Source organism: Schistocerca gregaria, chromosome X (genome assembly GCF_023897955.1).
Source record: "Schistocerca gregaria isolate iqSchGreg1 chromosome X, iqSchGreg1.2, whole genome shotgun sequence".
NCBI lineage: Eukaryota > Metazoa > Arthropoda > Insecta > Orthoptera > Acrididae > Schistocerca > Schistocerca gregaria.
The window spans coordinates 602831732-602846442 of NC_064931.1; the positions used below are offsets into that span (position 1 = coordinate 602831732).

General features: G+C 37.7%; 1 protein-coding gene across 6 annotated transcripts in view; it reads right to left on the reverse strand.

Moving 5' to 3' along the window:
• Window positions 1–14711, reverse strand: part of LOC126297586 (rho GTPase-activating protein 190) — a 296415-nt gene that overhangs the window by 187853 nt on the left and 93851 nt on the right. For all 6 annotated transcript variants that reach the window (XM_049988556.1, XM_049988559.1, XM_049988558.1 and 3 more), the window contains exons 9-13: window positions 12974–13126; window positions 12779–12893; window positions 4574–4697; window positions 4281–4482; window positions 4025–4195 (exon numbers count right to left, since the gene is read on the reverse strand). In XM_049988556.1, the coding sequence (XP_049844513.1) occupies window positions 4025–4195; window positions 4281–4482; window positions 4574–4697; window positions 12779–12893; window positions 12974–13126 (765 nt within the window). The remainder of the gene's footprint in view (window positions 1–4024; window positions 4196–4280; window positions 4483–4573; window positions 4698–12778; window positions 12894–12973; window positions 13127–14711) is intronic.

Here is a 14711-nt window from a genome sequence, read left to right on the forward strand (position 1 = left end):
CAGGGAAGGGCATCATGAATGGTCACATATCTGTTTAATCCATGGGAGAGATACTGAAGGAACTGAAATAGCAGACTCTTGAAGACAGACTTAAACTATCCCAAGAAAGTCTATTAACAAAGTTTCGAGAACCGACTTTAAATGATTACTCTAGGGATATTCTGTAATCCCTATGTATTGCTCACACAGGGATCATGAGGCTAAGATTAGAATACTTACTGCATGCACAGAGGCATTCAAACAATCATTCTTCCCACACTTCATATGTGAATGGAACAGGAAGAAACTCTAATAGCTAGTACAGTGGGACATACCCTCTGCAATGCACCTCACAGTGGTTTGCAGAGTATAGATGCAGATGTAGGTATATTTTTTGTTTATTTTTGGAGAATTTGGGAATTACAATATTGTCTCACTACAACAACCCCTTTTTACTAACCCAGTATCCATTTTGATGCTCCTTATAAGCTCAGGATTTTTTGTGGATACGAGATCAAGTGTGTTTTCAGAACTGTTTACTATTCGAGTGGGCTCACGAACTGACTGCTGAAAATAATTTTCAGACAATGCGTTTAGCACAATTTCGGACTATGTTTTATGTACACCTCCAGATTTAAACATGTATTTTTGCCAACATATTGAGGGTAAATTGATGTCACCACCAGCTACAAATATATGACTTGGGTACGTGTTTGAAATTAGACTCAAGTTTTCTTTGAATCTTTCAGTGACTATTCCATCTGAGCTGGGAGGTCGGTAGAAGGATCCAATTATTATTTTATGCCAGCTGCCAGCAATGACCTCTACCCATACTAACTTTCACGAAATATCCACTTCAATTTCGCTACAAGATAAACTACTTCTAACAGCAACACACATATCACCATTGGGTCTTCTGCAAAAATGTCGGCTGAACTTATCTCTGGCTTTAGCCAGCTTTCAGTGCCTATGACTATTGCAATGTGTTTTGGAATATATATTGACCTGTAGGTCCCCCTCTAACTGGCTTATAAGTTTGTTCAGAGGTGGGAGGAAGTTAAGGGCAAGCCATCAGGCCTTGTAAAGCACTGCACTGTCCCAAACTTTGGCTTGTGCACAGTTTTACCCTGAAATAAAGGTAACATGAAAACGTTTCGGAGGTAGCCAGCTGTAGCAGTTACACTACAAATGTGGTCCAGTTAAACCAACTGCACCTGGCAGTGGCTCCCTTTCTCCCCTCCTCCTGTTAATATGTGGAAGTACTCACATGTATCTAGCCAAAAGATGAGAAAGAAGCCAATAAAAACTCTTAATTTGCAGCATCTTCCTCAATTCTACCAAGATTGCTAGCACTATCTTGAAGAATCTTTAAATATAATTACACAATTTGTTCATATTTGTAGTGCTACAAAATGATTGAAAGCAATAAGGACTTGGTGGTTACTAATGACCGACATCATCAATCAACAATCAACAGACATTAAATCTTAAGTCTCCTAAAACATTTGTGGAATGCTGCTGGATGTCGGAAAGTGATTTAGGAGCACCTCTGAGTAAGATTTCCAATAAAAAGTGGAAACAGAAAAATTTTGAAAGAGACACTATGAGACCATAAAAGAGTGCATAATATTGCAGCAAACTGTCAACTTTTTTATCAAGAAAGTGTTACAAGGTCTACGCCAACTGCAATTATTGCAACAATATCTTACCCATGATTAAAAAAAAAAAGTTAACTGTAATGCTGTCCATCAACAAGGGAGGCTTACAACAAAGAGCCAAAAAAATGTTAAAGAAACTGGGTTACAAGTTTGAAATGATGTTATCACGTAAAAAGAAGATTTATTCTGAATGTGATTTGGGAGGTGAAGCTAACGTGGAATCACAACAAAGTTAGTTGCCAAAAAGTACAGTGGAATTGGCGATTTATCAATTTTTGCTTCAGAAGATTGTGATTTGATAGCCTTATATCATTATCCTGAAACAAAGACATTTTCAGGAGATATAACAGACCCATACCCTCTTTGCATGTATAGCATAGAACTACTTTCCTTGGTGTGTCATAATGCCAAATCTTTGAAAATCAAATAAATTTTCTGATGAGATATTTGGGAGGTGGGGGGGGGGGGGGGACGGAAGAAGAAGAAGAAGAAGAAGAAGAAGGAGGAGGAGGAGGGGGAGGAGGAGGGGGAGGAGGAGGTTGTTCTGAAAAGCAATTTAAAATCAACAAAGAGTATATCGGTTAAATAAATGACAAAGAATTGGAAAAATAAATGTCACTGGATTTCAAATTTATCTATTATTCATAGCACTTCTTATTCACAGATAATGAATATGTGTTTTTAGTTGTCTAAATGAGTAATGTTTTGAAGAAATATTTTTATTTGCAATTCACAAATAACTAGTAGCTGTGGTGTCTACAGAGTAGAGCACTGGGCTCTTGGCCACGGAAGTCCCAGGTTGGGATAGGGATTTCTCTTCATTCCTTTTTCAATTAATAAATATGGATCATCTGAAAGTAAAAGACCAGAGTTCACACAAATGGGACTAACAAGCTCGATTCCAAAGGAACTATACCAGCATTTACCTTTTGTAATTTAGTGAAAAACCTACATTTGGATGACCATACAAGGATTTGGACCACCATCTTTTCAACTAAGTGTCTTAGTCACCAAGTCGCCTCTCTTAGTAGGTACGAGAGAGTATAAAACCCAAGATAACAAATCAAATTATACTTGGAATAGAAGATTTATGGACACTTCTAACACAGCTTACTTTTGAGAATACAAAACGTAAACACCATTCAAGGATTAGACATTATGTCTGTTCAGACTGGACAACTGCTGCCTACAAGGCAGTACAAGGAGCAGCATGTCGCAACTTCCTGCATCCTTTATTGCCAGTACATTAATCCTGATAATGCTGCTGCTTCTTTATTCAAGCAGCTCGTCATCTGGCATCACAAGGTTGAGTGGACAATGTTCCTACACCTTCCTACCTTAAAAAAAAGGGGGGGGGGGAGATTACCAGGAATCAAAATCGCACAAAAGGCAGTGACACTACCATGTCAAAGGTGGCAACTCTAACCATTTGGTTACAGAGGCAGTCCCTTTGAGAATGTAAGAAAACAAATTCTATTGCTGCATTGTACATCTCCCTTAAAAGCTGTTACAAGGAAATGGGTGTATGATTTTTTTTAAAAAAATTTACGTTATTCTCTAATTTTTCATTCTCACTACTGGTTGATACCATATGTGGGACTTATTTAACCTCATTTTCCTCTAGAACAATACTGAAATATAATTAGTCTGAAATATGCATTAATAATTAAAAATTAACATTGATGGGTCAAAGAAGCACACAAGAGATGGGCACATAAAAATTAAGATGATCAAATGGTAAATTACTGCTAAAACATGTTTTCATGTCTATGAAATTTACAGCCACTAAACACAATACTTTAATTCATTATATTTAAAACACTTCATATTAGGAAATAAACTTGCAACTATGAGAAATGAATTTTTGATGATAAAGTACACTGCACAAAAATTTCATAATTGCAAATATCTTGACCTTGTTCTGCAACTTGATATGAAGGATATAAATAAAAACAACAAAACAACATCATCAGTCTCAACACCTTTCTCTCTTAATCACTTTGATTTTTCTTAACAAATTTTACAATGTGCACTATTGTGTTTGTGTATATTACTACACTATAGACACAAATAGTACCCACAACTGAGGAGGTGGGCCCTTGCAGGAGAGTATCCTTATAAAACACTAGCTGCCAAAGTGCTTGTACTGAATATGTATGCTACATACAGTACCCAGTACTAAACAAAAGATGATATACATACTTTGTGTGCAGGCTGCACATTAAATTCTACAATTGCCTGGTCAAAACATTTTCCAACAGTACTGCACATGGAATCACTTACAAAAGTGATATCTTTCCACTTATATCCCAGAATTTACTTCCTGCTCTACACAGTGATAAAAACACACAAACGTAGACACAGGAGAAACAAATCACATATATTACCTGATATCAGGTTCTGAACACTCCAATACAGATTGGTAGACATTTATAAAGCCTGCTCTGTGATGGATACTTTGTATCAGCTGCCGCAGTGCTTCTGCTATCAATGAAGGACTAAACCGTTGTGATGGATCCATCTCATCCACAGATACACCAATGAAGGGACACTGTAAACTAAGATGTATCACATTTCATTAGGAAATGTTATCTAAATTTGAGTGTGAAAGATACATGATCAAACAAAACAAAATTAACAAACCTATCAGCCAAATTCTGTCCTTCTTCTTGTAACCTCAGCACCTCTTTCTCATCAACTGACTGATCAGCGACAAATAAAATCACAATTGGTAAACCTTGAAATGGTAAACGATCTTCTTGCTCTAAATTGGAGAGCAGAGTTTTCTCCAAACTATCTCGGACATATTCAAATGATTCTTGATTGGAATACACACAAAAGCACCCTGTACAATAACCAACATAAGTTTATAGGGTTATGTTGAAGTAATAATAAGGAATATTAAAAAATTACTAATAGAAAATCATTTTTCTTACCATTTGGCAAGAATTTTGAAGTCTTGAAAGAATTCTGGGGTAAACTAACATCACCATCAATAATTCTATAATCCAAACTGTACAAATTACAGTCTATTTCATATTCATCATCATCACACTGTTCCTGTAAGAATGACAAGAAACTGGTGATCAGATGTTCATCATGATTTCATTTGCAATATTTCTTTAAAGCAAGCACATATGCATATCATATTAAACAACTACATATGAAAAACTGAACTGTGACACTTGACAAGACATATACTGCAACAAAAAAGTACAAATCCACCAAGACATGGAGTTGTTATTCTGGTTGTATTTTAGAGCACAGTAGTTACATATAACACGCCAAACATATTATGAAATATTTACGAGTGATCAATATATGAAGAACTACACAATGTGCTCGCCAATGATCTCAACAGATCACAGATAAGAGCCCAGTAACACAATTACAATTGAAGTATAACAGGAACTTGAATAAAACAAGAAAATGGCACTTTTTACCTCTCATATACAAATATTGATACAAATTTGCTAACACTTAATATGGATTTAAGTATTAGGAAGTCTTTTCCGAAAGTATTTGTCTGGAGTGTAGCCACTTATAGACGTGAAACATGGATGACAGTTTAGGCAGAAATAGAATAGAAGATTTCAAAATGTGGTGCTACAGAAGAATGTTGAAGATTAGACTGGTAGATCATGTAATTAATGAGGAGGTACTGAATAGAATTGGAGAGACAAGAAATTTGTGGGACAACTTCACCGACAGAAGGGATTGGTTGATGTGACACTTTCTGAGGCATCAAGGGACCACCAATTTAGTACTGGAGGGGAGTGTGGGGCCTAAAAATCGTAGATGGAGACCAAGAGATGAATGCATTAAGCAGATTCAGAAAGATGTAGACTGCAGTAGATACTGGGAGATGAAGAAGCTTGCACAGGATAGGGTAGTACGGAGAGGTGCATCAAACCACTCTGTGGGCTGAAGACCACAACAACAAACAAACAACCTAGTTATCTGCATAAAGAGCTGTTGAGCTGTCTTACATTGACTGTTATGTTCCTGATTCAAATGTTTTTATGAATTATGAACTAACTTTCAACCACACTTTATCTACATACAGTCTACGAATGATTTGTTTTCATTAAAGCTTTAGTCTCAAATACAGATTTTTCACATTTTTTTATTAGATAGTTACAGTGATAAGTGATAACAGAGATAATGATCAAGTCCACATATTCTAGGAATATGACTGCAAATATAATATTCTCTTAATAGCCACATTTTGCAGCGTGGACCATTGTGGGACATGCAGGAAGAGTGACAATGAGGTTCTGGAAGGTACCAACAGAGATGTGGAAGCATGCCAACCCCAGTGTCATGGCCAGCTGCACCAGATTTCTCAGCTGAGGGACCATGGACAAATAGCCTGATCGAAATGGTCCGACAGACTCCCAATAGGGTTGAAATCTGGGGAGTTTGGTGGCCACAGGAATACAGTAAAATCATCCTGTGCTCTTCGATCCACACACGTACCGTGCAAACTGCATGACACATTGCATTGTCCAGCTGGTAGAGGCCACCATGCCAAGGGAAAAAACACTGTATTTAAGGGTGGGCATGGTCCTCAAGGATAGATGCATACTTGTGTTAGGCCATTTTGCCTTCCATAATGATAAAATCACCCAGGGAATGCCACAAAAACATTCCCCAGACCATAACACTCCCTCCTCCAGTCCGGACTCTTCTGACAATTGTTTCAGCGTGTTTGCCATTTGTCTTATTGGGCATAAAATGTGATTCATCTTAAAAGGGCACTCAGTCGATGTCCAGTTGTGGTATGGGGTGCAAATTTCAGTCTTTCTTGCCAATGAGCAGCAGTCAGCCAGGGTGCTTGAACCAAGTGCCTGCTGCAGACTCCCATACACAGCAACGTTCACTGAACAATCATTAAGGAGACACTGTTAGTAGCCCCTTGGTTCATCTGGGTAATCAGTTGCGCAACAACTGTACATCTTTCCACCAATACACACTTCGACAGCTATCGTTCACCCCTATCATCTAGGGCATCATGGTGCGCCATGGTTTTCTCGGCGCTGGTTTTGGACAGTGCAATTTTGCCATGGACGGTATACCTCAACCACGGCAGCACACAAACAGTAGACAAACTTAGGCATTTCAGAAATGCTTCCAGCCTTGGCCCGAAACCCAATGATCATGTCCTTCTGGACTTCAGATAAATCATTCTGTTTTTTCGTTATGACAATGACTGCACTGTTTTCCGTATCCCCCCCCCGAAACTACATACCCTCCTCTTCTAGTGCTGCCACCCACTGTCTGCGAGTAGTTACTATATGTTTATATCAAACATAGGACCATGTGTTATCAAAGATTTTGTGAAGTTGTGCTTCTTTTAAATCCACTACAAAAAAGAAAAATGAAGAAAAAGAATTAACAATTTAATTGTTAACCACAATGTGACGAACAACTGTTTCTTTATATCTCACATGTCATGCAAAAACTGAGGCATAAATTAATATTTTTCTTACATACAGAAACACTGTCCCTTCCTTTTCCTTCATTTATTTTTGCTGTTCTTTTCACTGAATTACAGAACCTGCTAAATAATGAACTAGTGAAAAGTAGCTATCCCTTTCTTATTATACCAAGGTTGCTAACGGGGTAATAAATTCCTTTTTCAAAGTAGTGAAACCAACTGAAACCTACAGCAGAATGAAGCTGCAGTAGAGAGACTTTTGTTCAAGTAAAAGGACAGTGTATGAATTGGTGTAAGTGTTTAAAAACAGAAGGCATGACATCAGTGACTAACAACAAAGTGGGAGACTAGTGGGTTCAAACTGAGACAGTGAGCATGCATAGCTGATATATTGAAGAAACACTTGGAAAATTATGCACAGGAAGTTTTAAACAGTAACAGAGAAGAGTCCAGGAAACACATTTACCAACCATACAGTACAAGGACTGATCTACATGACTACTCTGCAATTCACATTTAAGTGCTTGGCAGAGGGTCCATCAAACCACAGTCATATTATCTCTCTACCATTCCACTCCCGAACAGCATGTGGGAAAAACGAACACCTAAACCTTTCTGTTAGAGCTCTGATATCTCTTATTTTATTTTGATCATTCCTACCTATGTAGGTTGGGCTCAACAAAATATTTTCGCATTCGAAAGAGAAAGTTGGTGCCTGAAATTTCGTAAATAGATCTCGCCGCGGCGAAAAACGTATTTGCTTTAATGACTTCCATCCCAACTCGTGTATCATATCTGCCACTCTCTCTCCCCTATTACCTGATAGGGTTGGAAACACTCATTGCCTTCAAAAAAATTCAGGACACAAGTGTCTGCTGGGAAACTCATGTATACACTATTTTGTAATATAAAGAGCCATATTCAATCACACCCCAGAAGAAACGTCAGACTGTGAATAGTAGTCACTATAGTGACATGTTGGTAAGGTAGTCAAGGCCTGGCACAACATCACAACGGCTGTGACTTCTCTCAGAAGTAGTGCTGGTAATACTTGACAGCATGTCATGTGGTTGCACATACTAAGGGTACATTACAAGATCTGACATTTAGGCATTGAAATATCCACCCCATAACCTAAATTTGGCACAATCATATTTTCAATTGTTAGGATCTTTGAAACACAATGTGTGTGGTCAGAAGATGAAAAATTCATGAAGGCATTGCAAAGATTGATACCTATCAAGAAAACAGTTTTTCCATTTCAGAAGGACTATGTCAAAAAAGTAAAAAAAAGTAAGATGACAAAAATATCTGTAAGACCCATATTAGAAACCATGGTAAAGTTCCTGTTATTTTATGACTTATTCTCATGCTGTTTTCGGCACACACAGTTATCCTTTTCCAGCAACTGATATTGTTAAGTTACAAACTGAACTCAGAACAACTGGAAACCCAATATTCATGTGCTTGAAAACTGAAACATGATAAAGGAATCAGGAAAGCATGTTTATCCTAACTAACTAACACTGATGTAAACTACTAATTTAAATTCCTAATTAATACACCCACATTGCAAGAACAGAAACCACGAGTTTGTGAAGCCACTGAGACCTGTGACAAAAGCGTCTCTTTGTCGTAGTACCACATTAAAAATTCAAAATGTGTTTCTACAGTAGTCACTGTTCAGTTGTTTCAAATACATCTATAACTTTAAGATACTGATTGCTGGAAAACAATGATATGCTACTTACGATGAATTATATTAGAAATATTTTTAATGAAACAACTAAGTCAGAACAGTAGAATCTGTTTTACTGAGAAGAATGCCAACAGATTCCTAAACATCGGGCAATGTCTTTCATATCCAGATGAGTATGTACTGAATAATTTAAACAACCCGGGGAATCTTTGACTTGCTCATGATACTGACTATACAGCGTATCGAGTTCACAGTAGCTGACGTTGCAAATTGAAGTTAACAGTGATTCACACCCACTGTGCTTCCAACATGATACTACAGACTGTTTAACGGATCATTGTGTTCATCAGAATATCATCTAATATATACAAAGAAGGTAAAGCTGAAAGGAGGAAGGAATATACAGACAGGTTATATAAGGAAAATGAACTTGAAGACAATATTAGAAGAATTTGATGGAGCATTGAAAGACCTAAATTGAAACAAGGCCCCTGTAGTAGAAAACATTCCCTCAAAATTACTGAGATCCTTGGGAGTGGAAGCAATGACCACACTATTCCATCTGGAGTGCAAGATGTCTATGAGATAGTTGAATTAGCCTCAGATTTCAAAAATAACACAACAATTTCAATTTTTTTTATAAATAAAAAGAACAAAAGAGAGGGGCAGGTGGTGACAGGTGTGAATACTACTGGACAATCAGTTTATTAAATCATGGCTGCAAAATACTGACACGAATTATTTACAGAGGAACAGAAAAACTTGTAGAAGCTGCCCTCAGAGAAGATCAGTTTAGGTTTCAGAGGAAAGTAGGAATATAAGGCAATACTGACACTATGATTTATCTTAGGAGTGTGGGATTGGTAGTGTTTACATTGACCCCACACGACACTCCAGAGGCTGCTGAGTATAAGAACTCCAGACTGGCAACCAATGGGCACTTTGCTCGCTCCAGATTATCCATCACTGTATGACCAATAGGTACAGCTAGATAGGAAAAGAGAGGTACACTGAAAATGGCCACACCCACAATGCAACAAAATGTATTCTTCCAGACTCATTATAAGTCAGCACAGACAGAGATCTGGCAGAAGACACAATGACCCTTGGAACCCTGCCATGAACACCTGTACTTCAGTTACTAGAGGGAACTACTCAGAACTGAGGACAGTATTCAGTGAGATAAACAAATATAAAGACAACAGAGGACGTTAAGTAGCTTTTGTCTGTCTTTGCGAGGCTTGACTGCATGTAAGTATTGTCAATAAAAGAATATGAATTATAGTCACGCATCTGCTTGTCTTTGTTTTTGTAGTGTAAATACCTTTCTCATAATTGCCACCTACAATGGCATGTACAATGCTTTAAGAAAGGCAAAGCTACTTTATAGAATTTGTTAGAAAAAGCTTTTGATAATGTTGTCTGGGATAGACTCCTTGAAATTCTGAAAGTAGCAGGGATCAAATACAGAGAGCAAAAGATTATCTGCAACTTGTATAGAGACCAGATGGTAGTTATAAAAGTCGAAGGACATGAAAGAGAAGTAAAAGTTGAGTAGGAAGTGAGATAGGGTTGTAGTCTATCCTAATGTTATTCAATCTGCACACTGAGCAAGCAGTAAAGGAAACCAAGAAGAGATTTGGAAAGGAAATTAAACGTGGGAAGAAATAAAACTTTGAAGTTTGAGGATGACATTGTATTTCTGTAGGAGTCAGCAAAACACTTGGAAGAACAACTGAAAAGAATAGATAATGTCTTGGAATGAGATTATAACACTAACATCATTAATAGTAAAATAAGGCTAATGGAATGTTGTTCAAGTAAATCAGGTGGTGATGAAGGAATTGGATTAGGAAATGAGACACTAAAAGTACTAGATGGGCTTTGTTGTTTGGGCAGCAAAATATCAGCTGATGGCTCAAACAGGGAGGGTATAATAAAATGCACACTGGCAATAGCAAGAAAATCATTTCTGAAAACCAGGAATTTGTGAAAATCTAACACAAATTTAAGTAATAACTAGATTTTCCATCAGTGTCTTGCAATACATGATAACAATATTAAATAGAAAAAAGTTCCTAATGTTCTACAAAACATTTATTTCGTCACAAACTGGCTTCATTGTCGGGTGCCACTGACATCACCACCTGATGACCACCTAAGAAGTCCAAAGTCAGATAGTGCACAAATAAATATAATTTTGCACAACATTAGGAATAATTGAATATTACTATTACACATTTAAGTGTTTGGAAGTATTTTTCTGAAGGCATTTGCCTCTTAGTGTAGCGCTGTATGAAAACAAAATTTGCACAACATGCAGTTCAGACAAGAAGAGACTACAAGTTACAGAAAAACACTGAAAATTTAATTGGTAGATCAAATAATTAATGATGAGGTATTGAGTCGAACTGGGGAAAAAACAAATTTATGGCCAGCTTTACTGAAAGAAGGGATCAGTCGATAGGAAACATCCTTAGACATCAAGGAACTGTCAATTTGGTAATGAAGGAATGTGCAAGGGGTAAAAACTGTACAAGGAGACTAAGGCACAAATACAGTAAGCACATTCAAATTGATATAGAAGGGTGCAGTAGCTGTTCAGAGGTGAAGAGGCTTGCACAGGACAGACTAGTATGGAGAGCTGCATGAAGCAAATCTTTAGACTGAGGATTACACGATGACCATGAGTGTGACAATGACAATGACCACCACCACCACCACCACCACCACCACCACCACCACCACACATACTGTTATCATTAGTAAAAAAATAAATAAAATAAAATTAAAAAAAAAAATTTCTGGTGCGCCATGTGGCAGTGCACACACAAAAATATCCATTGTAGCATGAGCTGTCAACCATCAGCATTGTAAAAATCTTAAACAAAGGGATGTTGGCATACAGTGATCCTTGCAGCAGGTGACAATGTGTGTAAATAATAGAACAAACAAACAAACAAATGGTAATGAGGATCACCCTGTGGCTAAACATACCTTGGTGAACAGCCAGCACATCTTGGCACAGTGTTACACCGTCCGGGTTATCTGGATACTTCCCACTAACACCAACCTGTCAGAACTCCGGAGATGGGAACTTGCCCTTCAGTATATCCTCTCTTCTTGTTATCTGCAGGCCGCAACCTCCGCTAATTTCAAGTTGCCGCTGCTCATACCTCGCCTGTCTTTCAACAACATCTTTGCCTCTGTACTTCCGCCTCGACTGACATCTCTGCCCAAACTCTTTGCCTTTAAAAATGTCTGCTTGTGTCTGTGTATGTGCGGATGGATATGGGTGTGTGCGCGAGTGTATACCTGTCCTTTTTTCCCCCTAAGGTAAGTCTTTCCACTCCCGGGATTGGAATGACTCCTTACCCTCTCCCTTAAAACCCACATCCTTTCGTCTTTCCCTCTCCTTTCCTCTTTCCTGATGAAGCAACCGTTGGTTGCTAAAGCTTGAAGTTTGTGTGTATGTTTGTGTTTCTATCGACCTGCCAGTGCTTTTGTTTGGTAAGTCACATCATCTTTGTTTTTATATATAGTGGCTCTGTAAAATTGTGGATACAGATGGATATCTATCATCCCAAATTATCACCATGTTTTGTGGTCCACTGCAGAATTCTGGATTCATCTTATTCTCTTCAGCCCATTGACTCTGAAGTGTACAAGTTGGATTTAATCCCTGCATGAACAATGATGTTGTAATACAAAATTTATCCTCCCCATTAATCACCTGACTGCATACCTCTGTTTCCTCAAGAGCCTCATTGAATGTGGCTTACATGACAATCCAGCAAATACTTCAGTAGTTTGCACACTTGGTGAGGTGTATGTGTATCATTCTTTTCTTAATTCCCCATGCATCATTCGGTTCTCATTACTCCTCAATTGTGTCACAATTTTCACAAAATTGTTTGTATTTATAAGTCATCAATGCAAAACATGAAGATTTTTTTATATATTTTTGTAAAAATTATCAATATTATATTTTATTTACCATACCCGAATATCATTCGCTAACTCCTCTGCTAGTCCGTCAATCCCTAGGATAACAAGATTCAGCTGATTATTGTCAGAATTTAGGATCCACTGGCTGTTGTGGTTCCAAGAGGATGGCCTGAAATTTAAAAATAAATATTTTTACTTCAATGTTATGAAACAACTGAAATATTGCATAATCTATGTAGATGAATATACCTATGAGCTTTTGTTCCTAAGATTCGTTCTATGAGAGCATCCATACAGTTGGGGAAGGCTGGACAATGCTCTCTAATAGGACAATGTACAAATCCTAAGTGTTGGAAAAGCATCAGTTTTCTATCTTGATCAAGTCTGTCTAATGCTTTGTACCTGCGCACAAAATAAGAAACCACAGTTAGCACTTCCTAGTATATAGTAAACTGAAGGAATAACAACAAAGTTTACTACTACTACTACTACAACCACCACCACCACCACCACCACCACCACCACCACCACCACCATCACCACCACCACCGCTACTACTGGAAAAGATTGATGTCTATTTCCAATATGGAACGACACAGCTGTCATAAACACAATTAAGGAGAGAGAGATGAGAATTTGAACATACTCAATGTTTCTGAGCTTCCTCAATGGGAGTAGTATTCCACTGGCTGCAGTTGAGCAGACTGGGAAGCACACATGTCAAATTCTAAGTAATAATTGTGTAAGCTGGTAATGGTGGTGAACTACTGTAAGATAATCCAAGAAGATGGTAAAGTAGTATGTAATGCAATGTGGAGTTGGCATTAAAAAGGTACAGACCAAGAAATATGTTTTGTGATAGAGAGAATTATCCTCTGTGATCAAAATTGACGACTGTCTTTTCTAGCCATTTTCCTAACTTCTTAATGGTCAACTTATGACTGACAGTTTGCAACAGTCTCAAGATTAGTTAGTTAGTTTCATGTTCCATGGATCATTTTGCATGATAAATCATAATGATGTAAAGCCTAACCACAATTTTTTACACATTTCATTTAAATAACAAAGGAAGAGCAAAACACTGAAAATAATAATAATAATAAAATTGCATGCAATTTTTGGACACTTATTTGGACTTATATTAGCCAATGAAATCCTGTTAAGATATTAACATAATGCTGCCATTAATGAGAGCACTTTATTCAACAAAATCACAAAGTACTGCTGACACACACACACACACACACACACACACACACACACACACACACACACACACACACACAGAGAGAGAGAGAGAGAGAGAGAGAGAGAGAGAGAGAAATGCATTACACTGGGAAAGCATCCTCTGAAGTCACATTCACGTGCCTGACATACGGTCTTGTTGCCGCATGAAGTGTCATACATCTTCTAATCCAAAAAGGGAACAAAATGATGTCCACAATAGAAATACTCCTGTACATACATTTTTAGCATGGTGAAGTTATTAAGGATGGTGTGACATTGCTTGATCCCATACAATACAAAGTTCTTAGGCTTTCTCAGTTTACAAATCAATATCAGTTAGTGGTTACCCTTCCTCTCCAAATTATTTCCACTTAAGTAGTGAAGACACATTGTTTATAACTAGTTGGACCTACTTATTCCTAATCCTGTTTCAATAGAACATAAATTAATACGCAAATTTCCTTAAATCAATCGCAGAAGAATTCTTTGCCTTCAGATCACATGTGATTCAACAAATCAATGGCCCATCTCTGAGGTCACAAATAAAGTGAATTCCAACACCCTGAAGGGCCAGCAAACGAGGGGTGATCAATAAGTAATGCCACAATTTTGGTTGTAATGATCTGGACTTTGTTGTGGGATGTGAAATGTTCCCACTTCAGGCCCTTTAGGTGGCAGCACTATATGCAGCCTTCAAAATGGTATCTATAACAGAGGTGCATTCCAAGCACAGAGCTGTCAGTGAGTTTCTTTTGGCAGA